The sequence below is a fragment of the Desmodus rotundus genome, chromosome X, assembly GCF_022682495.2.
Source record: "Desmodus rotundus isolate HL8 chromosome X, HLdesRot8A.1, whole genome shotgun sequence".
NCBI lineage: Eukaryota > Metazoa > Chordata > Mammalia > Chiroptera > Phyllostomidae > Desmodus > Desmodus rotundus.
In genome coordinates, this window is record NC_071400.1 from 60650077 (window position 1) to 60675161 (window position 25085).

The 25085-nt window shown below is 51.4% G+C and overlaps 3 protein-coding genes and 1 pseudogene across 5 annotated transcripts; all 4 read right to left on the reverse strand.

Annotated features, from left to right (window-relative positions):
- Positions 1-226: 226 nt before the first annotated feature.
- Positions 227-8264, reverse strand: LAGE3 (L antigen family member 3). Its single transcript, XM_071220264.1, has 3 exons — positions 8135-8264; positions 7543-7633; positions 227-7311 (listed from the first exon to the last, which is right to left on the reverse strand). Exons 1-3 carry the CDS (start codon positions 8262-8264, stop codon positions 7197-7199), a joined length of 336 nt encoding a protein of 111 aa, XP_071076365.1. The 3' UTR covers positions 227-7196.
- A 3423-nt stretch (positions 8265-11687) lies between these two features.
- On the reverse strand, positions 11688-12549 carry LOC112296313 (small ribosomal subunit protein uS2 pseudogene; annotated as a pseudogene).
- A 4619-nt stretch (positions 12550-17168) lies between these two features.
- On the reverse strand, positions 17169-18856 carry UBL4A (ubiquitin like 4A). The gene is made up of 4 exons (XM_053917604.1): positions 18699-18856; positions 18410-18515; positions 17980-18194; positions 17169-17867 (listed from the first exon to the last, which is right to left on the reverse strand). Exons 1-4 carry the CDS (start codon positions 18744-18746, stop codon positions 17757-17759), a joined length of 480 nt encoding a protein of 159 aa, XP_053773579.1. The 5' UTR covers positions 18747-18856; the 3' UTR covers positions 17169-17756.
- A 647-nt stretch (positions 18857-19503) lies between these two features.
- On the reverse strand, positions 19504-23378 carry SLC10A3 (solute carrier family 10 member 3). Of its 3 annotated transcripts, none has more exons than XM_053917665.1 (3): positions 23287-23378; positions 21518-21719; positions 19504-21304 (listed from the first exon to the last, which is right to left on the reverse strand). In XM_053917665.1, exon 3 carries the CDS (start codon positions 21162-21164, stop codon positions 19737-19739), a length of 1428 nt encoding a protein of 475 aa, XP_053773640.1. In that variant the 5' UTR covers positions 21165-21304; positions 21518-21719; positions 23287-23378; the 3' UTR covers positions 19504-19736. The 3 variants fall into 3 exon arrangements, with proteins under 3 accessions (XP_053773640.1, XP_053773641.1, XP_024406930.2); XM_053917666.1 differs by having other exon boundaries at positions 23219-23302; XM_024551162.3 differs by lacking the exon at positions 23287-23378 and adding an exon at positions 23020-23176.
- Positions 23379-25085: the final 1707 nt, after the last annotated feature.

The window sequence follows — 25085 nt, forward strand, 5'->3', positions numbered from 1 at the left end:
AAATATTCAACTCAGTAAGTATATCTGTTGGAATCTGTCTTTCCAAAAAACATTTCAGTCTTCCTTGCCCTGGCTGGTGTGGCTCAGTGGATTCAGTGCCAGCATACGAACCAAGGGGTTGCCAGTTCAATTCCCAGTCAGGGCACATGCCTGAGTTGTGGGCCACGTCCACATTAAGCAATGCGTGAGAGGCAACCACACATTGTTGTTTCTCTCCCTCTCTTTCTCCCTCTCTTTCCCTCTCTCTAAATATAAATAAATAAAATCTTTAAAAAAATTTAAGTCTTTTGCTCAAGATGGCAGTACAGGCAGACGCGGCTTGCCTCCTTGCACAACCACATCAAAATTACAACTAAAATATAGAAGAACCATCATTCAGAACCAACAGAAATTGAGTTGAATGAAAGTCTGACAACTATGGAATTAAAGAAATCACATCCATCCACACTGGTAGGAGGGGTGCAGACACATAATCAGCTGGTCTCTCACCCATGTGTGGCGGGTAAAAATTCGGGAGGGCTATTTCAGGAGCAAGGAGTCCCAGCTCCACATGAAACTCCAGCCCAGGGTTCCAGTGCCAGGAAGATAAGTCCTCACAACTTCTAGCTGCAACAACTAGCAGGGATTGAGTTGGAGAAGAAACTTCTGGAGCCCCAAGCAGTTTCTCTTAAAGAACCCACACACAGACTCACCTACTCAGACTCACTCCCTCTGAGCTCCAGCACAGGGGTAGCAGCCTGAAAGGCACTGGTGGTACACAGGGAGAAACTGAAGTGTCTGGCATCAAAGTGAGCAGAAGCCATTGTCCCTTTTCTAAACTCTCAACACACAGAGACACACAGAGTTACACAGAACCAGCAAGTTGGTGCCACATCTGAGATTCCATCCACCTAGCTAACACTGTTAGATCCCCCAGAGACTCTGTACCATTCAGCTTAAGGTCCCACCCAAGCCACATTTCCATATGAATGGCTGGTCTTAGTGCATATTGTACCACTTCCTAAATCCTCTCAAACAAGCAACAGCAAACAGGCTCACCACTAGCAGCAAACAGCCTGGATTCACAACCTGGCTTCACCTGGGAATGTCCAAGCCCAGCACAAGTAACCAGCCTTTATAGCTCAGGCAGGGTAGCCCCAGGCAAAACACAGGTGAGGGCTGACCTTGGCCAGCACACCCAGTGGACGGCTACAGTCCACTTTGGAGCATCATGACCCTGCGCCTGCACAGCTGATCCTCCACGGAGGTCAGAGGTTGGTGGTCAGTGGTCACAGCCAGTCCTTCCACCTGACTGGCCTGGGTAAATCCCTCCCATTGATTTGCCAACAGCAACCAAGGCTCAACTGCAAGAGGAGGGTGTACTCAGCCCACATGATGGGTGCACCTTGAGTCCCCAGCTTGGGTGATAGGGGAGGCTGTGCCACTGGCTCCTACAGGACACCAACTGTATTAGGCCACACTACCAAGACACGGAGTCATAGCAGCTCTACCTAATACACAGAAACAAACACAGGGAGGCTGCCAAAATGAGGAGACAAGGAAACGTGGCCCAAATGAAAGACAAGATCAAAACTCCAGAAAAAAAAACTGAACAGAATGGAGATAAGCAATCTATCAGATGCAGGTTTCAAAACACTGGTTATAAAGATGCTCAAGGAACTTAGTGAGGACCTCAGCAGCACAAAAAAGATCCAGTCAGAAATGAAGGATACACTAATTGAAATAAAGAAGAATTTACAGGGAAACAACAGTAGAGTGGATGAAGCCGAGAATCAAATCAATGATTTGGAACATAAGGAAGAAAAAAATAATCAATCAGAACAACAAGAAGAAAAAATAATCCAAAAATATGAGGATAGTATAAGCAGCCTCTCGGACAACTTGAAGAGGTCCAATATTCACATCATAAGAGTGGCAGAAGGAGAAGAGAAAGAGCAAGAAATTGGAAGGCTATTAGAAAGAACAATGAAAGAAAACTTCCCTCATTGGGTGAAGGAAATAGACATGTAAGTCCAGGAAGCACAAAGAGTTCTAAACAAGATGGATGCAAAGAGGCCCACTCCAAGACACATCATAATTAACATACGAAAGGTTAAAGACAAAGAGAATCTTTTTAAAAAAGATTTTATTTATTTATTTTTAGAGAGGGCAAGGGAAGGAGAAAGAGTGGGAGAGAAATATCAATGTGTGGTTGCCTCTTCAGCACCCCTTACTGAGGACCTGCCCCACAACCCAGGCCTGTGCCCTGACTGGAATTTGAATTGGTGACCCTTTGGTTTTCAAGCCAGTGCTCAATCCACTTAACCATGCCAGTCAGGGCTATTGATCCCCTCAAATAAGCAACAGCTGGCCCCAGTGAGCTCCCAGCCCCTGTACCTGTTGCTAAGTGGCCCCAGGCCTGGCACTAGCCGCAGCTAGCCTAGATGCACAGCTTGGCTCCACCTGGGGATCTCCAAGCCCAGCACAAGTAGCAGCCATCTCAGATTGCTTTATAGCTCAGGCAGGGTGGCTGACCTGCACCCTGACACAGACAGCCTGCCAAAATGAGGAGACAAAGAAACATGGCCCATATGAAAGAACAGACCAAAACTTCAGAAAAAAACACTAAACAAAACAGAGATAAGCAACTTATCAGATGCAGAGTTCAAAATACTGGATACAAGGATGCTTGAGGAATTAAGTTAAGACCTCAACAGCATAAAAAGGATCCAGTCAGAAACAAAGGATACACTAATTGAAATAAAGAACAATTTACAGGCAAACAATGGTAGAGTGGATGAAGCAAGAATCAAATAAACGATTTAGAATATAAGGAGGGAAAATATAACCAATCAGAACGACAAGAAGAAATATTAATCCCAAACATGAAGATAGGGTAAGCAGCCTGTGGGACAACTTCAAATGTTCCAACACTTGCATCATAGGGGTGCCAGAAGGAGAAGAGAAAGAGCAAGAAATTAGAAATCTACTTGGAAAAATAATGAAGGAAAACTTCTCTAATTTGGTGAAGAAAATAGACATGCAAGTCCAGGAAGCAGAGAGTCCCAAACAAGAAGGAGGCAAAGAGGCCCACTCCAAGACTCATCATAATTAAAATGTCAAAGATTAAAGATAAAGAGAGAATCTTAAAAGCAGCAAGAGAAAAGAAATTAGTTACTTACAGGGGAGTTCCCATAAGACTGTCAGCTGATTTCTCAAAAGAAACCTTGCAGGCTAGAAGGGATTGACAAGAAATATTCAAAGTCATAAAAAGCAGGGATTTACAGCCAAGACTGGTCTACCCAGCAAAGCTATCGTGTAGAATTGAAAGGCAGATAAAGAGCTTCCCAGACAAGAAGAAACTAAAGGAGTTCATCATCACCAAGCCCTTATTATATGAAACGTTAAAGGGACTTATTTAAGAAAAAGGAGATCAAAACTATGAACAATAAAATGGCAAAAATACACACCGGTCAACAATTGAACCTAAAAACCAAACTAAGCAAACAAGAACAGAGACAGAATCATGGATACAAAGAGCGTTTTGATGGTTGCCAGATGGGAGGGGGATGTGGGGGAATGGGTGAAGAGCTGAGGGGATTAAGAAATACAAATAGGCCCTGGCTGGTGTTGCTCAGTGGGTTGAGCACTGGCCTGAGAACCGAAAGGTTGCTGGTTCAGTTCCTGGTCAGAGCAAATGCCTGGGTTGTGGTCCAGGTCCCCAGCTGGGGGCATGCAAGAGGCAACCAATTGATGTTTCTTTCCCTTTCTTTCTCCCTCTCTGCCCCTCTCTCTGGAAATAAAAAAGCAAATAAAATGTTTTTTTAAAAAAAGAAATACAAATATGTAGTTACAGAATGGTATGGGGATGTAAAGTACATGATAGGAAATGGAGAAGCCAAAGAGCTTATATGCATGACCCATGGACATGAACAATGGTGGGGGGATTGCCTGAGGGAGTGAGGGGTAGTGGGTGGACAGGTGCAAAGAGGAAAAATTGGGATGACTGTAATTGTATAATCAATATAATTTAAAAATTTTAAATTAAAAAAGGAAATTTGATTAAAATTTAATGGCTCATGAAATACAGACATACCAGTTAAAACATTTTTAATATGTTTATTGATTTTAGAGAGAGAGGCAGGGAGAGAGAGACACATATCTATGGGAAAAACACCAATTGGAGACTTCTGGCCAAAACGGAGATATAGGCAGATGCGCTTCACTTCCTTGCACGAATGAAAGAAATACAACAGCCAATTTAAAAAACAAAAAAGAACCAGAACTGCCAGATAATCAAAGTCTGACAACCAAGGAGTTACAGAAACACTCATCCAGACTGGTAGGAGGGGCAGAGACAGGTGGCCAGTGCGGAGAGGATGTGTGGCAAGGCAGCAGCTGGCCAACTGCGTGGGCGAGGTGGGGGCTGGAAGACTGGACGGTCCCACATTTGTGTGCAGATAAACCCGAAGGAACAACTGGGGACCGAGACAGACCATACAACTCAGGGTTCCAGTGTGGAGAAATGAAACCTCAATACCTCTGGCTGTAAAAATCTTTGGGGGTTGTGGAGGCAGGAGAAACTCCCAGTCTCACAGGAGAGTCCTTTGGAGGGACCCACAGGATCCTAGAGTGTACACAAACCTACCCACCCAGGAATCAGCACCAGAAAGGCACCATTTGCTTGTGGGTAACGCAGGAAGTGACTGAAATTGGGGCAAGAGCCAAGCAAGTAGCACTGTTCCCTCTCTGACCGCTCCCCCATAGACAGCGCCACAATGCAGGGAAGTGGGTTGCCTGGCCCTGGCAAATACCTAAGGCTCTGCCCTTTACTACGTAATAGGCAGGCTGAGACAAAAAAAAAAAAAATATATATATATATATATGGCCCAAATGAAAGAACAGATCAAAACCCAGAAAAAAGCCCTGGTTGGTGTGGCTCAGTGGATCAAGCACTAGCCAGCGAACTGAAAGGTCACTGGGTCATTTCCTGGCCAGGGCACATGTCTGGGTTGCCAGCCAGGTCCCCATTCAGGGGCGTGTGGGAGGCAACCCATTGATGTATCTCTTACACATTGATGTTTCTCTTCCTTTCTTTCTCCCTCCCTTCCCTTCTCTCTAAAAGTAAACAAATAAAATATTAAAAAAAAACCAAAAAGAACTAAGTGACGAGGAGATAGGTAACTCAGATGCAGAGTTCAAAACACTGGTAATAAAGATGCTCACAGATATGATTGACTACAGAAGCAAAATAAACGAAGAAGTGAAGGCTATGCAAAGTAAAATAAAGGGAAATGTGAAGGGAAGAAAACTGGGACTCAAATCAATGATTTCGAACAGGAGGAAGAAATAAACATTCAACCAGAAAAGAATGAAGCAACAAGAATTCAAAACAATGAGGAGAGGCTTAGGAACCTCCTGGATAATTTTAAATGTTCCAACATCCGAATCATAGGGGTGCCAGAAGGAGAAGGGGAAGAGCAAGAAATTGAAAACGTATTTGAAAACATAATGAAGGAGAACTTCCCCAATCTGGTAAAGGAAATAGACTTCCAGGAAGTCCAGGAAGCTCAGAGTCCAAAAGAAGTTGGACCCAAAAACGAACACACAAAGACAAGACGGGGCTGGAGAGAAGTATTCAAAGTCATGAAAGGCAAGGACCTACATCCAAGATTACTTTATCCAGCAAAGCTATCACTTAGAATGGAAGGGCAAATAAAGTGTTTCCCAGATAAGGTCAAGTTCAAGGAGTTCATCATCACCAAGCCCTTATTATATGAAATGTTAAAGGGACTTATCTAGGAAAAAGATCAAAAGTATGAACATTAAAATGGTAATAAACTCATAACTATCAACAACTGAATCTAAAAAATGAAAACAAAAGCAAACTAAGCAAACAACTAAAGCAGGAACAGATTCAGAGAAATGGAGATCACATGGAGGGTTATTAGCAGAGAGCAGGAGAGGGGAGAATGGGGGAAAAGGAACAGGGAATAAGAAGCATAAATGGTAGGCACAAAATAGACAGGGTGAGGGTAAGAACAGTATAGGATATGGAGAAGTCAAGGAACTTATATGTACAACCTAAGGACATGAACTAAGGGGGAGGAATGCTGGGGGGAAGGGGGTGCAGGGTGGAGGGGAATACAGGGGAGAAAAAAGGGACAACTGTAACAGCATAATCAATAAAATGTACTGGAAAGAAAGCATCAACTGGTTGCCTTCCATACCCATCCTAACTGGGGATCAAACCCAAACCTAATTGTTCCCTGAATGGGAATTGAACCTGCAACCTTTTGGTGTACAGGATGACAGGTCGCTCCAACCAACTGAGCCACGCCAGCCAGGGCCTGTGGGAGTTGTCTTAGGGACACAATCATTCATACAAACATTTATATGCAAGAATTCCATTGAATTATTACCTGTAATAGGACAAAAATTGAAAATAATTTAAATGGTCAATAATTATGTTATAAAGTATCTGTTATGCCTCCATTCAATAATGCTTTTGGAGCCATGGCTGGTGTGACTCCGTGGGTTGAGCGCCAGGCTTGTGTGAATCGAAGAGTCCCTGTTCGATTCCCAGTCAGGGCATGTGCGTGGGTTGTGGGCCAGATGCCGGGTGGCGGGTGTGTGAAAGGCAACAGATTGATGATTCTCTCCCTCCCCTCCCCTCTGTCTAGAAATGAATAAATGAAATCTTTAAAAAAGATAATGCATTTGAAGAAATTTTAGAAAAAAGGAAAAAGGTTCATGTTACATGAAAAGTTATAGTAAAAATGTTAAACTTGCAGAATTTTATTATACATTATGTTATTGTTATACATTGACTAAATAAATACAGCTATAAAACTAAGGTATGATTCTAAAATGTTCACAGTAGTTAATCCTGAACGACAAGACCCATCTGCCACTTCCTAAATTGTCTTCAGTTACCTTGTAGTACATGAGTATGATTCCCAGACCTCCCCTCCCAGCCTGAGACAAAGCCAAGCCTGTTAAGAGGTGCTGCAGTTGAAAAGAAAAGGGAAGCTCAGGCCATGACAAACACTGAGGCACTAAACAAAACGAGTGGACCACAAGTGCCCCACAAGCGCAGGGAAAGGATTAGGCCCCACAGTAAAGTGGCGCCTACTGCAGGAACCGTGCTGTGGGAATGGCCCACTGCCTAGGACCGTATACAAGGTTGGGCCTCAGCGCCTTTTCCCAGCCCAGGTTTAGCGGGAAACAGGGGGCCCAAAGCGCTGCATGGTTCGAATCACTAGGGAAAGCTGGTCAAGAAAGTTGATGATGGAAATTCGGAGGAGGTGAGCATCTTCAGCTCTCCAGCAGCTAAAAGTGAGGAGGGCAAAAGAAAATCAAATTAGAGGTGGTAACTCCTCTCTTCCTTGCTCTGCCCCTGGGCATTAGACTGAACCCTTTGCTGTCTCCATTACAACACCCCCTTAGATCGCACCAATTCCCTCCCCTAGACGTAACTCTGGAGTGTATCCTCCTGTCCAATAAAGCGCCCCTCCGTGGAGTCTGGCCCTGCCCCCTGCTGTCCCCTCTCCTGGAGCTTACACGGCTAGGACGCTGCCGGTCACTGTGAACTCCTTCCGAATTGCGTCTCGGTGGGGTTCCGCATCGGGGGCCAGGGATCCACGGGCAATGTCTGCCTCCAAGGGGGACGGAAAAGGCACACTGAGGGCGCTGGTGGAGATTCGGTTAAGGCACCATCCACACCGACTTTGGTCTCAGGTCCCCTCTCAGGCCACCTTGACTAGTCTCACACACCTCCCCGAGGACTACTTCCACCAACCCCCTCCAGAGCACCCCTAGCCCTAATTCCCACCAGCCACCTCGTTATCCCCTTTGCCCGCTCTCATTTCCTCTTCCCCTCCAGACCGCCCCTGGCCCGTACACACCCAAGCGGCGCCTGGTTCCCTCTGCTCTCCTTTCGGCCCCAGCATTGCCGTCCTTCGGCACCTAACGCAACCCTCCAGAAAGCAGCCCCCAGCGTATTCTTCGCTGTCCCCTCGGGTAGGTTACAAAGTATGTAGTCGATTCTCTGGCCTTCTGACCGTGACTGCCGCCTCTCCGTCCCACCCTGAGGCTGAGGCATTCTGTGCTCGCGCAACACGCGGAGCTCCAACGGGTACAGCCGCCGCCGCACCTGCACCCCGCCGGGTGCCGCAGCCATCCCGGCTGGCCAGGCCCAGGGCTCCGGTAGTGCCCGCGTCCGCTGCCTGCATGGCCGCCGCGCTCCGCCTCCGACCCCGCCCCCGGGGCGCGAATTTAACCATCCGCACTCTCCGCCCCTTCGCGCCGGTTCCACCCTACAGGCCTGAGCCGCGAGGCCCTAGTGAGGCGTGTGATCAGTTCCCACCAAACCGACTGTGTTCCGGGCTCTCAGAGAGTCATCTGGCCGTGTAAAAACTGAGGCTCCCTGAAGAAACCCCTTCTTTTCGGGCATGACTGGACCCCAGGGCGCCTGCCCAAACAGGTCCCTAGTGAGGCCGCCAAGGAGACCCAACAGTGACAAGGCTACGGGAAACCAGTTGTACGGTCAGTTTCCACCAACCTGGCCCTGCAACCCCCGGGTCTGGGAGACCCCAAGGGCCACTCCACTCCCTCGCGATGCTCCGCCCCTTAGCGCGTAGTTTAACTGGAGATCCCCAGAGCTCGTGCGCAGAATCGCAGCCTCCTCGCAATTCGGTAGGGCGGGAGATTGGTTCCTACCCAGGCAGCCCTGCCACAGCCTGGAGACACCTCGTTGGCTGCCTGGTTTAAGAATGCTCCCTCCTGATGCTCAGCCCCTTGGAGCCACCTGTGACCCCAGTGCCCCTGTGCAAACCCTTTCCCCTTTCACCCACCTGGTGTGAGGCTATCAGACAGGTGGGCTAGTTTGCCTTCCTGTCCCTTCCATGGGCTTAATGTCCCCAAGAAATGTGGCTCAATGTCCTTGCAGTGATTTGTGGACGGAGGTGAGGTCGGATAGTCCAAAAGCGCTACTACTCTGCACCCTGACCTCATCGCCGATGTAGATGCAGAAATCAAAGGGGATTTTACAGGGGGCGATGAGCCAATCATATTTGCCTTCTTAAAAATGTTTATTTATTTATTTTTAGAGAGAAGGGAAGGGAGGGAGAAAGAGAGGGAGAGAAACATCCATTAGCAAACACCCCGACGGAGGACCAAACTCGCAACCCGGGGAATGTGCCCCAACCAGAAATTGAACCCGAGACCTTTCACTCTGCTCTCCAACTGAGCCACACTGGCCAGGACTCAAAAATAAATTTTAAAAGAGACATGAAATTTCTGATGGTGGTTGTCATGTTAGTTTTCTATTTTTCTCTTTGTAATCAAAAGGAAAGATATAAAGCTGAACTGTGTAATTAAATCCTGTTGGATCTTCCCTTAAAACAGAACCTAATCAGCCCATTTCTCTCCCTCTTTGTTGCTAGTCTCTCCCTGAGCTACCATCTCTCCCTGAGCTCCTTCCACAGCTTCCTACCTGGTTTTCTTCTACACTTGCTCCTCTAGAGCCTGTTCTCCACACACTAGGGTTAGGTCTTAATCTTTAATATAAATCATATCACATCACATCTCTGCTTAAAACCTTAAAACGATTTCCCATTGCCCTTGGAATCAAATCCGAACTCTTTGCTGTATCTTATAAAAACCCTGGCTTCCAGCTCCTCCACCCTCTACCCTCAGATGTCTGCTTCCTCATTCTCTGCAGCCTCTGGGGCCATTTCTCAGCTCCTGACCAGGCCATGCCCTGGTCCCAGCCCATTGCACTTACTCTTCTATTTGGAAGACTGTCCCCAAACCTCCCCATGGCTGACTCCTTCTTGTCATAGGATCTTGAGTCCAATGTCATCTCTGAAAGGAGTTCTGCATCAACACTCTAACATACTACCCCCAGGCACATTTCATCGCATTTGCCCATTTTAAATTGCTGCAAAGCATCTCTAATAATCTGAAATTAAAATCTTGTTCACTCAATATGTTGTTCATGTATCATCTCTGGTACCTTTTTGTTGTTCAGTACAGTTTGTACAGTATGCCGGTTTTTGCACGTCGAATGAAACAAAATATTACATATGTATAAAACTCAATCACTGTCTTGGACCCAGCAATCCCCATGCAGGAAATTACTTCACAGATACAAAGTAAGATGCATACAATTGTAACATAATTGGTAACATAAAGTTATCAGATACAATGTATATGTCCATCATCAGGGTGAACTAATCTATGGTACATTCATACAATAGTCCTAAGCAGCAGTAAACAAGACTGAAAATCCTTCCTGGCTGGTGTGGCTCAGTGGATTGAGTGCTGGCCTGCAAACCAAAGGGTTGCCAGTTCGATTCCCAGTCAGGGCACATGCCTGGGTTGTGGGCCAGGTCCCCAGTAGGGGGCATGCTAGAGGTAACCACACATTGATGTTCTCTCCCTCTCTTTCTCCCTCCCTTCCCCTCTCTCTAAAAATAAATAAATAAAATCTTAAAGAAAAAAAGAATGACAATGTGTAAAAAAAATGAAATAATTTTCAGGATACATTGTTATGTGAAAAAAACAGAGTGCAAAGGCCATGCACACTCACAGACACACATACTTATTAAAGACACAGGAAGGAGAAACTCAAAACTAATGAAAATGGTCACCTATAGGAGCTTGACAAGGATATGTGATTTCTTGGAACAGACTTTTGTGTAGTTTTGACTTTGAACCATTGTAAATATTTTATCTTCTTAAAATATTGTATTTATTTATTTTTTAGACAGGAGGGAAGGGAGGGAGAAAGAGAGGGAGAGAAACATCAACGTGTGCCTGCCTCTTTCGTGCCCCCTACTGGGGACCTGGCCCACAACCCAGGCACGTGCCCTGACTGGGGATCGAACCTGTCACCCTTTGGTTCACAGGCCGGTGCTCAATCGATTGAGCCACAGCAGCCCGGGCTGAACCATTGTAAATATTTTAAATGTACAAAAATACATTTGAAAGAGTGAATAAATCTGCCCTGGCTCGTGTGGCTCAGTGGTTTGAGCACCAGCCTGTGAACCAAAGGGTCACAGGTTCGATCCCCAGTCAGGGCACATGCCTGGGTTGTGGGCCAGGTCCCTTGTTGGGGGCCTGCGAGAGGCAATCGATAGATATTTCTCTCTCACATCAACATTTCTCTCCCTCTTTCTCCCTCCTTTCCCCTCTCTCTAAAAATAAATCAATAAAATCTTTTTTACAAAGAGTGAAAAAATGAAGTGCTAAAATTGAATAAAAACAAAAGGTAATGAGCCTAACTGCATATCCAATTTATAACAAAGCCACACAGAGAAAATAATTCAGGTGCCTTTTAAATTCAGCTGTCTGACTATACTCCCTTCCTGAGATGTATTCTTTGGATAAAAGGCACTGACTTTGCTCTTAGGATGTATGTTGTCAGCAATGGTAGTGATGAGGGGACTGTAAAGCTATTTTGGGTGTACTTTAAGACAGGCTGTATGTGGTAGAGCCAATGTGTAAATATAGCGATGCTGCTGGGAATGAGACTTCTCACGGTGGAATAAGGGGAGGTGCCACAGGGAACTGTGATGCTGGATTAAAATTGAGGATTGCAGTATAAACTCTCTCTCTCCCTCCCTCTCCCTCTCTGTCTTTAGGAACTGTTTATTTTCTGTCAACTTTATTTGCATTCTGTTAACAGTTTGTGGAAGCAAAGCTTAAGACCACTCAGTGGCCTGTGCAGTGGGGGCGGCAGACCAGGTTTCAGGGGCAGGCTGAGCGCTCCAATTTTCAGTAGGAAACTGCTGAATAGGCAGAGGGCACCTGCGCCTTCAGACCAGGTAGCGAGCTCGGGCTGAGCAGCAGTGAATTTGGGAGCTGGAGCCATTCATTCACCCTCAATTTCCTCCTTACTCACAGCCTTTTCAGCAGTGGCCTGCTCTTCCTTCTCAAGCTGTTCAGGATGTCTGTAGCAGTAGAGATCAGGCAGGACCTCCCGTGGGTGTTCATGGGAGATGGTGCTGCACCGGACAGAACTTCCCAGGCCAGCATCCTCCACATCAGACCCACTGAGTGACCCCCCTTGTTGTCGCAGGGATGGCGATGTCCACATAGCCCAGAGGAGAGTGCGTTACACAGAGCGATGGTGGACAGGTTGACATAGGATGCCTCAGTGAGAGGCTGGTGGCCAGCCCTGGGATCAGTAACCACCAGAAGTCTCGGCTCCTGGAAGGCCTCCTGGACCTGGTTAGTGAAGGCGCCAGGGGTGAAGTGTCCAGCAAGCAGTGGGAGTGGCTCCAGTGGCAGCAGCAGACTTCAGCACAGCTCGCTGGCCCATGTTCCTGGACGGCGTGACACTGACATCAGTGGGGTTCTCAGTGGCAACAAGGGGACAGGCTGCCAGCAGAACTTCTCGCAGGTTCTCTGCAGATTTATGATGTGGATGCCATCACTTTTCCTTTTGTAGCTGTGCTGTTCCATTTGGATGTCAAGGTTGGTGCCACCTAAGTGGGTTCCTGCTGCAAGGAATTTGAGGACATCCCCCTCCTGCATCTGCAGGACATCGAGGCCTGTGGACATTGTGAAAGTGTCCCTTTAAGTTACGTGGCAACTGAAAACAACACCGTACGGGCCCCTCTCTGGGTAGTATGGAAAGGCTAAACTCTTAAAAAATATCTTTCAAAGTTTTGTCCAGTGAAAGAGTCTAGAAGCAACAAGACCCAGTAGCAATGCACACACCCTACACCCAGACCGTGGTTTCTCAACACCATTCTCCGCTGAAAAGAACCAGAGCTTTTTGGAGAAATGCCTGATTCTAGGGCAGGAACAAAAAATACGAGATGAGCCTGTGGAACCTTGTAGTGACAGGAAGGAAGTGCTTGAAAAACAAAAGGACCAGCCATGTCAAAGGAACACTGGAATCAACAGGAAAGAACCAGAGCTAGAACAATTTGAGCATCCAAAAGGGTATTAAATCCTTTGGAGAGGAGTATGCCTGAAAGAGGCACCAGGGAAGGTGCTGTGGTGCTGGCAATATTCTCTATTTTGATCTGGATGGGATAGATACATGGGTGTATTCACTTTAAAAATCCATTGAGCTGTATGGAGATGATTTGTGCACATTACTCTATGTATGCTATAGTCCAGTAAAAATTACCCGCCCAAATGACACTCTTGGATTCTAAATTGTTGAGTAAATAATTTGATAATTGAGAAAAGACAGCAGGGAAAAAGGATAAGTACCAATTGAAAACTGTAGAAAGAAAGAAAGCATCAAAAACCCACCGTTTTTGCAGCCACCAACGCAATTCACTCAGGCAAGAGTCATCCTTGGATGGTAAAACCATTAGATTAAGATTGTTGGGGAGCAGGATCAAGGTTTTACCCTAGATCCATTGTGCATTAGGATGGGAAAATGCAACTTTACAACAGAGAGACCAGGGAGCCCCCACCCTGACCGTGTGACTGAGCCTCCCCAACAGTGCAACACCCTGACCTTGACTGTGTCCAGATGTTGAGGGTTGGGGGAAGGGGGAAAGACACAGCATCCCCATGGTAGCGCTCTCATCAAAAATACTTAAGCTGGCCCTGGCTGGTGTGGCTCAGTGGACTGAGTGCCGACCTGCAAACCAAAAGGTCGCAGGTTTGATTCCCAGTCATGGCACATGGCTGGGTTGCAGGCCAGGTCCCCAGTAGGGGGCGCACGAGAGGCAACCGCACAACAATGTTCTCTCCCTCTCTTTCTCCCTCCATATCTAGATTCTGGAACATCTACAAGGCAACTGCTCTGGACCATTCCAAAAATATTGTCGCCTGATTGCCTATGAAGAAGGGAGAGTTGGGAAGGGCAAAGGGGGCCTCCCACTTCCTGTCCTTAAAAGCCTGAGTGGTATATTCATTCATCAAGGCAGGCCAATGTGCAGGCCAAGCGGGAAGGAATTGTGTCTTTCAGATCCAGTGTTACCAGCATTTGGGACATGGCAGGCACTCAGGGTTTTGTGCTAAAGGAATGAATGAGGTGTCTGCAGGAGAGCCAAGAGCTGTCTCAGAATCTCACTCTAGAGATGTAGCCTGGAGCTCAGGAGAGGAGGCTGGGATGAGCCACATATTGGGAGTGAAGGTGGACAAGCTCCCCTGGGAAGTGATACAGAGAGAGAAAGAAGAGAAAGGCTCTGGGGACAGAGCCCTGGAGACCCCCGACATTGAAAGGTGGGATGTGTGCGTGAAGGGGAAAAACCGGCAAAGGAGCAAGAGAAGGAGCAAGCAGTGAAGTGGAAGAAAAAGCAGGAAAGTGAAGGCAGAAGAGGGCAAGGAATAGGAATGAGGAATGCCAGAGTCATTTGGTCACCCCAAGAAGGGTATATGGATGGGGGGGAGGGGGTCGAGTCCCCAGGAGCCCAGGGAGGCCACTCCAGCTGCGCCCTGTAGGTGGATAGAGCAGTTGTCTCTCCCTCAGGTTTTCCAGGGCCTGGAGGTCTGAGGCCAGTTACGGCTGTCACATGTGCGTCGAGAGTGCCTGGCTTGGCTATGTGGTGCCTCTGTTGGACCTATGGGGGCTAGCAAGGCCTGTTTTTGGCCCGGCCTGCGTGGGAGGCCTGCAAAACACCAACAAATTGTGTGCACACTTAATCTGTCACCTGGGCACCTTCAACAAGCCCACCCTTAAGCAAATGCTGCTCTCTTCTGAGTCTGCCCCTCCTCCCTGGGCCCTTAGGAAATGGTGTCACAAGCATCTCAGTCCAGGTGCCAAACCATTTCTCTCTGAGAGGCCACCACTCATCCTGCTGTCTCCTAGTGCCATCGAGGTCACAAGAGGGCCTTCGAGCTACACCATATCCTTGGGGATAGGTGAAGGACGGTCTGAGGCCCCTTCTCAAGGGGCAGGCGATGGGTCACAGGGCCTCATAGTGGGCAGGGAACAGGTAGCAGCGGGTGGGTGGCCTGGGTGGACACTTGGCTAGGAGGGGTGCAGCACCTGCAGTGAACCTTCTGACACCTATTGAAGGAGCTTAGCATTTGGGGCCTGCAGGTGTCCACAGGGCCATCCCAGACTCTAGGGACGGAGGCAGAGTGCAGCGTGCGGCTACTCGCCCTTCATTTGGAGTCCCGGTTCTCCTTTTGTGATGGCACCTGCTGGCTCCTCCCCACCTGGGCCTCCTGTTGCTCATCCCTGTAGCATTTCCTCCCTTTCCTGCCCAACCCCGTCCCACCACACACAATCTTCTAATTGTGTGTGGGGGGGCTGAGACGGCCCCAGTCACTGTCACCACCTCCTCCTCTCCTCACACTGCAGTTGCTTTCTGCCCACCCCCAACATCACCAATGACCTCCGTGTTCCTGATGCAGAGGACGCTCCGTCCTGCCCTCGCTTTGCCTCTTGGCAGCACTGGGCACCTTCCCCTCTCTGGAGGGGCATTCTTGGCTTCTGACACTGAGCTCCCCCTGCGGCCTTGCATCTGGGGATGTTCCTGGCCTCTACCGCATCTCCAGCTGGTGAAGTTCTTGAAGGTCCAGTCCTCTCCTCTCTCTTCATGCCACACTCTCTGGGAAGCCACCTCATCCACCTTCACAGCTTCTAGGATGTCCTTTCCATAGGTAACTTCCGACCACCAGCTGCAGAGGGCTCTGGCATCAGACCGGGCCTGGTCCCAGTCAACTCTTCCGTCGGCGAGGCTCCCATCATACACCCCGAAGACTTCAGTCCTGTCTCCATGTCCAGCCCAATCTCCGCTGCGTTCCTGACCCCCATGTCCAACTGCCCAGGAGATAGCTCTTAACCGCCACATGGCTGTCACCCCCAGGCTGGGAGGCATTGGCACAAGGAACTCAATGGCCAAATCTAGGGTCTGTCTGAAACATGCATCTGCGTGTCACTCCCCTGCAGTGGAGTTGCTATTTGGGGCACTACTCGCCCTCCCGAGGACCTGGTTTTTGTTGAGAATCTCCCTCTCCCTCCCACAGCCTGTGTTTCCAGGGGGCTGGCTTCCCACTACCCACCCCAGCCCAGCCCTGGACAAAATGATTGGAGGCATGACCCAGTTCTGACCAATAAAAGGACAGCATTTATTTGCTGGGGGCATGTGAGAAAGAAGCTACACTACAGGGCAGAAGGTGCTCCTTGCTGACTATAAACGAGGGACTCAGTGGAAGCTGCAGGCAGCCATCTATCGATCCTGAGGCGGCAGCCTGGGACGAAGCAGACACTGCGGAGTGCAGAGGGGAGGTAGGACAAAACTGGGTATTTGGTGAAGTTGTTCATCTGCTGCCAATACCCCTGAATTTCTCAGTTTTGTAAACCAGTAAGTTTCCTTTATTGTTTAAACTGATTTCCATTATGGTTAAACCAACTACTGGAAACCAAAAGCAGCCTAACAAATATAGTTCTTTTTGGATCAAAGTCTCACATTCACCTCAAGTGCTATTTAAAATGTCAACACAAATCCTGACTTGAAATAAATGAGAGCATTGGCAAGTCTGTCACATGAGCTGCCAGATCACACAGGCTCCTAGGTGGGCCCTGCTCTTTGATATTCCCAGCTCTCAGGTAGGACCAGGGACTGTCTCTTCTTCAAATCCCTCACACGTCAGGCCTCTGTCTTCCCAGCCCAGGGACCCAGCAGGAGGGCCTCAGGCAGGGAGGTGGTGGGGCCGGAGCATCCACCCTCCTGTGCACACAGCTTCCTCCCGGCCCCAACGGCCCTGAGGGCTCTCCTCCAAGGAGCAGGTGCCTAAATGAGCTCTAGTGCCCACACACCAGGCAGGGTGGGAGGACCAGTGCCACCAGGCCGTGCTTCTGTCCCCTCCCTGGCACCCTGAGGCTTCCTGTTAGGCAGTGGGGGGTGTGCAGAGTGAAAGCCCTCGTACACACATGGCAGGGGAAGGGTCTGCTCTCATTCTGTGGATGAGCACATGGTGCAGGGCCTGGCTAAGGCCTGACTCTTGCTGAGTGACCTCCAGTCAGTCACCTGTCATCCCTAAGGAGCAAGAACTGTCCACATCCAGTGGGAGACAAACAAAGGGGGTTCCCAGGGAAGAGCTGTGACAGGGAGGGCCAGGACACCCCATCTCTGGGCCATGCTTAGCCATCACTTTGCTTCTGGCCTGCAGTAAACCTTTGTTTATGGAACACAGAGGGGAGGACTGTTGCAGACCCGCCCCCCCCCCCCCCCAGGTATGGCGTAAGGATGAAGGAAACTGAGTGAGGTTTAAGGAGTGGCTTTTACTGGGCAGAGTCAATGACTGGGGACCAACATGGTACAGGGACTTGCCTGAGGTCGCAACGTAGAGCTGGGCCATGTTCATCCCCGACTTCCCAACCTGCTCTTCCTTCATCAAGTGTGCACTGGCTGCAGTGGCTGTGGGGGCCCAGGGCTGGCTGTCACTTAGCCCCCCACCAGTGCTGGGCCTGCCAGAGGTCTGGAAAGAAGTCACTTGAGGGTTTATTCTCAGTGGGCTACACACAAAAAGCCACAGCCCATTCCTCGAAATCTTCCAAACAGCCCCTTTTCTTTCTCATCCTGAGGCACTTCTAGAAGCTGGCTGGACTCGGATTCTGGCTCCCCCACCTCACTGAAAGGAGCCTTGGCTGTCTCACCTTTTGTTTGAGGTGCAGGAGCAAACTCAGGTCAAGTGCTTTCAGTGGTGCCTGGCACCTAGCAAGATCTGGGCACAGGTTCCTGGGTACCCACCAGCTATTATTATTATAAGCCAAATTGCAACATGAGAACACATTTAATGCTACATGCAGCTTGCAGCCTGGCTGGGTTCATGCCCACACTCCGTGAATCCTATTTGGAGAACCCCTTCTCCATAGCTTCAGTGACTTCAGGGTGCAGGAAGCGGCTAGCTAAACGTTCGATGTCATCCAGGGTCAGGCGGCTCAGGGACCTCTCATAATCCTAGGGAGAGAAGGCCAGAAGGGTTCAGGGGGTGCCAGTGGGGGTACACCAGGACAGAGACAGGTGGGAGTCAGCTGGGGCAGGAGTGGACATCCGGGGCTACCCTTCTCACCCTCTGTAGTTGATCCAGGACTCTGCTGGCATCTGCAGCACTGAAGTGGCGTGCCAAGACTTTGGCGATCAGCTGCCAGGCAGGTGGACACGGGGGTGAGGCCTCCGCCAGTTTCCGGACGGCGCTTTCTTCCAGTAACACCTTCTCCAGTGGTTTGACCACTAGGTTGAGCTTGGAATTGGGCCCAATGCTGTAATCGGAGAGTCTTTTCCCATCTGCCAAAAAGAGACTGATGAAGTTGTTACCCACAGCGGCGGGGATGACCTCAGGGAGCACTGTGGCATCTGGCTGAGCAGGGTTCAGCCATCGCCCAGACATTCAAGTGGCTGTCACCCCCCCCCCCCCATCATACTGCTGCCCTAGCTCGGCCTGGACACCCCGACCCCAACTTCGTGCGGGGCTCCCTGGGCGTCTCCTCTCCTCGCGTTACCTGCCAATGCCTTGCCCTTGAACAGCAGCCGCTGCTGGCGCACCGGGACGTTCAGCTTCTCGGAGACTAGATGTTTCAACGTGGACACCAGCTCATCCTCTGACACCTGGTCAGGCCGAGGATGGGAGCAGGGGTTGAGCCTGCAGCCCCGGGGCTGTGGGCAGCTCTCCCGGCTTTCCCGGAGGGGCTGGCCCGCTAGTCCTGTGCCCACCCTCACCCCAGTCCTGCGCCTCACAAGGGGAGGGGAACGTGAGCAAGCCGGCTCACGGCGGGGGCCTGGTGACGCTACCTGCAGGCTGCACTCACGGCCCTGGAGCGCCTTCACCGTCAGCTGCATGGCGGACGCCACGGCATCCACTCAGGCCGCCGCGCACCCTAAAAGCTGCACGCCGGCGTACAGCAGCCCCGGGCACGCGCCGGAACCGCCCGCCACTGCCGGAAGGGGCGAGAGGGGTGCGGCTTTCCTCCAGCCCCGCCTCCGGCCCGCCCTGCCCCTGTAGCCCCTGGGGGGAGTCTCCTTGGGGTTCCGCTTTGTACTCTCACGGGGACCGCCCAGGGTGACAAGTCCACCACAGCGACGGTGTAGGGGCGCCCTCCAGGATAGGGAGGAGGACCGAGCTGGGCCAGGTGGGCTTCATTTGAGAGCTGGGGGTAGAGAGGAGGGAGGGCTGGGAGTCTGCTCGCCCCGCCCCACCCACGGCCTGGTCCGCCCAGTGTTTCCAACGGGTGAAGCAGGTCCTTGCAGTCCCCTAGAGTATCTCTCTGGAGCCCACAAAGCGCCCCACCCTGACAAGCTTGCAGCACTGGCCACAGGCCTTCTTCCTCCTCCTTTCTAGTCTGGCTGTGGAAAGCCAGTTGAACTTGGGAGTAGGCAGGGTAGCCAGGCGTCTGCTGGTATCTTCCTACAGTTCATTCTAGAACAGAGGCCCACCTCTCACAGAGGGGATGCATGGGGAAGGAGGGCTAAGAGAGAAAGTCTGTGCAGAGGTCACCGTGTCACCCAAGCCAGTCCTCCACCCTGGCCCACACCTACCCAGTGAACCCCCTTCCTACCTCCACCGTCAGGCCCCAAAGAGCAAAGATTGGAAGAGACCCAAGTTTGCTTCTCTTTTATTGAAATATATTTTCTGGGCAGTGCCCACATACCCAACTCAGCATGGCCTCTTTGGCACTGAAAGCTGGAGAATAAAAAACCAGTAACAAAAATAAGCCTGGATTTTTCTGAGTGCATAGTGCGTGAGAACTAAAGGCCTTTGGTACACAAGAACCGTGGGGACAGTGGGTGTAGGGTGGGGGCAAGGAGTGGCAAATGCTTGACCCAGGGGCCTCAGGGACCTGGGCACAGGCTGCTATAGATGGAGTGGCCAATAACCAAGGCCAACATCTCTGAGGTGCCGCTCAGTGCCACAAGGAAGGGGGCCTGAGAAGCGTAGTCGGCTTGAAGGCGGCGGAGGGACAGCTGCAGCATGGCCAAGGCCAGCAGGCTGTTCTGCACCCCTACTTCAATGCTGACTGTCCGCCGCTGGGCCACTGGCAGCTTCAGGCATGTGGCCAGGCAGTAGCCCACCAGGAGGCCAACCAGGGGCACAGTGAGGCCCACCAGCACAATGGGCAGCCTGACGCCTGCCAGGATGAAGATCCCCATGCGGTAGGCCAGGAAGAGGCCACCCAGGAGCAGCACAAAGCTGAAGGGCTTAATGACCTGCAGAAGCAGCTGAGAGAGCTTGGGAAGCTTGGACTTGATCAGCACACCTACTATGATGGGGATGGCAATAAACAGCAGGCTCCCCAGGATCTTGGAGATGGGCACGTGGAGTGTTTCATGGATGCTGAGCAGGCGGCTGTAGACAGCTGAGGACAGTGGCAGGAATCCAGTGGCAGCCACTGTAGAGATGAAAGTCATGGAGATGGCCAGGGTGACATCCCCTCCAAGGAGGAGACTGAAGAGGTAGCTCCCTCCGCCACCAGGTGACGAGCAGGTGATGATGAGGCCCAGAGCCAGGGCCTTTGGCAGCATGAAGACCTTGGCCATCAGGAAAGCATAGAAGGGCATGACCAGAAACTGGCCCAGCAGGCCCAGCAGCATGGGCTGGGGGCTCTGCAGGAACCCCTTCAGAACCTGGAGCTCCACTTTGCACCCGAACGAACACTTGTTGACAAAGATAAGAGGCAGGAGCAAGTAGAGTATTGGGTTCTCCGAGAAGTGAGTGAGGCCAGTGCCAACGGCGGCGGGGGTGTCTTCGGCAGGTGAGACCTTAATGCAGAAATCTCTCCGCTCCTCGATCAGCATGGGTGGGCCCTCATGGGGGTCCACAAGCTGGATGTGCAGTGGGGCTAGCCCAGGCAGGCCTGAGTGGATGCTTACCACAAAGCCACCCCCAACACCCCAGGTTATGGCACTCACGTTCTGGATGATCAGCACCTCTGTGTCCAAGGAGGTAACTCTCAGTATGGGACCGGGCCCCGACCCATTGCTCTGGCCTTGGTACTGGCTTGAGATCACGATGATGCCCTCACTATTCTCTGGGAACTCAAACTCCACCACAGAACCATCCCCAATGCTCAAGTAGCGACCCTCTGGCAGTGGCCCAGGATGGCCCAGAGCAGTGCTGAGGTTGGTACTGGCTGTTCCCTTGGACCCCCACAGCAGGCTGACAAGCAGCAGGGCAGCCCTAAGCGTGCCTAGGGGACCTGTGCAACCGCTGCCCCCTTCTGGTCCACACCACGGCTGGGAGCTGCCCCTTCTAAACAGCATGGCTCCTCCTGGAGGATGGTGTGCCCAGGCCCTCTGTGGCTTAGCAGAGCAGCTTCGCTGATGCCTGTGGTTGTCCTAAAAAGGGTCCATGAGCTAGGCCTGGCTCTTTGGTGCTGCTTTCCTTGGTGGCAGAGCTCTTCCTGGGGAGAGAAGGAACACAGAGAGGTGGCTGGTGAGGGTGAGTATTGGTGAACTCAGGAACATGAGGACCTGGAAGTCCACCACTGAGAGACTGAGCAGGGCTGTGAGTGCCATTTGGCTGTCCCATGCCCCAGCACAACTGCCTCAAGCTTGCCATCCCTCACCCAGAGGGGCCACCTACAGATGGGAGTTCCTGGTCAGCCTGTCCGTACCTGCTGATTTCCTTGGGCTTGCTCCAGCGCCGTGACCCTGAGGAGATGTCCTGATAGGAAGGGATTTGGAAGAGCCACCCTCAATCCTGTCACCACAAGCCTGACTCCCACTGGCTTCAAGACAGCTACAGAGGTTCTGCAGCAGTGCTACAGCCAGAACGAACTCTCTGGAAGGTTGCACAGGGATGACAAGGAGACAAACCTGAGGAGAGAAAGGGTGCTGATGAGAAATACGGGTTCAGGCCATATCCGAGAGGCCATCAGAGAGCAGGTTAAGGTGTATGGGTGTCACCTGTTAGGCAAAAAGCAATCAGCAGAGTGGTGTGGGCAGCGGGTGACCATCAAGCCAAAGGCCCCAAGGGCTGATTTCCACAACCGACACGCAGTTGTAAATGCTGTTGCGGGGCTATCTTGCCTGCCCTCCCTGCTGACAGGGGTGTGCTGGGGGTGCTGTGGGAGTGCAGGTCCTCCCTCCTCAGGGAAGTTGTTGGAAGAAGCAGCAGGAGGGTGTCAGACAGGGCCACATGTCTGCTGTGGGGGCTTTTCCTCCTGCCAGAGCTTCCACTCGTCTGGCAATCCTGGAGCCACTGTGTCACATCTGAGGGGGCCGCTTGGAGTCCAGGAGCTCTTCCCCATATCCACATGCAACCCGACCAGAGTCTGGAACTCCCAGTGGGACTAAGAGTTTTTCTAGGTGGGGGTGGGGTGCCTCAGCATGAAAGAAAAAGGTCCGCCTCCTTCCATTTCTCTATTTGGGTGGCCACCTCCCTATTGTCACATCACCTGCTGGAACTGGGGCAACCAGAATGGGGACACAGTGGTTTTTCATCACTACTGTTGGTTGCTTCATGCCCTGCAGTGTCCCAGTCCTGGAAGAGGCCCCAGCCTCTCTAGATCCTATTGTCCTTTGGCCTTGGTCTCCCTCATCTGAGACTGGGGAGTGTGGGAATTAGAGGGTGGAGGGCAGGTTAAGGAAAAGACTCATCTGTGGGAAAGTCTTCCCCCTACAGACCTGGGAAGCCATAGCTTCTGCTGGCTTGAAGTTTAGGTCACTTACCCTGGAGGTTTTGGTCCAGCCTTGCGTCCCACTGCTGAAGAGGGAGGCAGGAAAACCAGAGGGAGTATATGCAGAGCAAAGTGGAGGGGAATCACAAGGAAAAGATGAAGGCACCCGGGACTGAAACCACAGGGGTGGTGAGAATCAGTTCAGAAGGGAGAGGAGGCTAAGGACCATTCACTCTGTCCTTCCAGTACGGCGGGCAGATTTGACTCATTGCAAGGGGGTTCTGGCTCAGATACCATGCCATTTCTGCTTGAAGGGCCGGAAGAATTTGAGCAGATGTACCCCAAGGCAGGGTAGAGAACCCCGGGCTAGCAGCTTTTTTTTCCACACCGGCTGAGTGTTAGGTGTTAGGGCAGTTGGCAGTGCTGACCCAGGGCTTCTCCCTAGCTGGGAGTCTAGAAGTTGTCGGTTTGGGAACAAGCAGAGCTCGAGCGCAAACCTGGGGGAGAGGGAAGGACGGAAGGAGGGAAACGCCGCTGCCGGGCTCGCGCTGCTACCCCGCAGCTGACAGGCCGGTGACCCGCCTAGGTGGTACCGGGATCGCTGAGAGGGGACCCCTCACGCCACTCTGAGGTCCGGCAGCAGCGCCAGGCCTCACGAACGCGGGAGCGGCGGTCCTTCCCTGTCAGGTCGGCTACCTGGACTGAGCGGGCGAGCGCGGAGCCGGGTCCGGGCCAGAAGTAGCCTTCCGCCCGCCCTTTCTCACCTGCCGCCACAGTCCCGAAGCTCGGCGACAGCGCCAGAGCCCGCCTCGCCGGCGGACGTTTGCGAGCTCAGCGCTTTGGGGCCAGGCCCGCCCACCAAGGCCCCGCCTCCGGCCCGCCCCGAGCCCCGCCCCACCTCCCCGCGGAGGCCCCCCAGGGGCCTGTTCCCACCGGATGTGACGCATCTGGGAGCGACGACTGCCTGCCTTCCGGGTCGCAGTTGGTCGCTCCTGGCTGTGGTCTCGTGCGGCGCGCGAGCCCAGTGTGTCATCTGTGATCACTGGCGGGGCGACCCTTTCCGGCTAGGCGCCCCAGTCATTCCCAAACACGATGCGACCTCTGAGGGCGATGAGACAGAGGCTTCGCTGTTAGCGGAGCTGGGATTCCTGGGACCAGGGTTTCGGCCATGTTCCCTCTCCGGGCACCCAGCCCTGTAGTCCGAGGTCCGAGCCCGACCAAACTAAACACCGGGTCCCAGGCTCGGCCCAGTTTCACGTTCCTTCATTCAAGCATTGATTGAACGTCTGTTTCCACATTGGAGCGTCAGTGGACCCGTCCACCTCTCAGCACTATTTGGCGCCACCAGCAAGGTCCAGAGGATTCACAGCAAAGAAACGCAAATACATGGCATAAGGATGGGCAGAAAGGTGGTGAGGGTGTAGGAAGGACTTGGGAAGACAGTAAACAAGTGCAGAGTCGAAGGCGAAGTGCTTGTTCCCAAAGACTTCAGGGCAACTACTTTCAGTCTGCCAGTGGGTCGGTGGCAACCCACTTGCTTGGGAAGAACCTCTTGTCACAGCTGTGATGGAGGCCGAGGTCGCTGAAGTTGCAGATGCTTGCACCACGAGGTGCAAGAATGTCTAAACTATAGCATCTGTAGTTTTATTAAACTTATTTAAATATATGTGTAGGACATGTGTGTAGAAATACACGGTGGGGTTGCATGCTCAAGAGGGCTCGATGTATGTGGGTGATCGTGAACGCTCAGGGCCAGTAAGGGGTAAGCCATCTGTGTGTGGATTTGGTGCCCCCGGAACGTTTGCAACTGCCCCTCTCAAGTGCGGTCCTGAAGGAAGCAGGCTGGCACACGTGAGAGGGCTGGGCTTGGCACATGCTGCCTTGAAGACTGCAGTTTGCAAAAGTGAGGTGGGGGAGGGGCTGTCTGCGGACAGGGTAAAGCTGGCCAGAGGGATAAGGGGAATGGGTGGACGATCATGGGAAGCACAACCACGTTTTTATATTCCAACTGAATGGGAACTGGTGCCAGGGTCAAGGAGAGCAAATGCAGTCAGCAGGCAGCTCCCCAATATCATCAGCCTTTCCTGAAAAGCCAGAGTGGGCTGCTGGGGTGTCTGACGTGAGGGGATTTGGAGGCCTTCCCTGTAGGGAAAAGGGATGGCTAAATTAAAGGCAAGAGAATGTTTGTATTTAAGGAGTTGATTCACCCCGGCAGAGGAGGAAGGGCTCTACAAATCAGTCAAAGGTATTTAGATTCAAAAGAGAAGTCGTCTGGACTGAGAGAACAGACAGAACACATTATAGTGACAGCCAAAACACAAACACACTTCAGATGGGAGACCTGCCACCATATCATTAATGGGGTCACCATCGTGACCCTACTGTGAGAGGACTGCCTACCTTCCATTCTCCAGGCAGGGGCCCCCAGGAAAACCATGTGATAAATAAGCATGCGTGGAAGTCACATTCAATACAAGCACAATGGGTATATCTGATATTTACAGGGAAGTGTAGTGCCTACGCAGCATCAGGTCACCTCAATTTCCTTTGGGGGAACCATCTC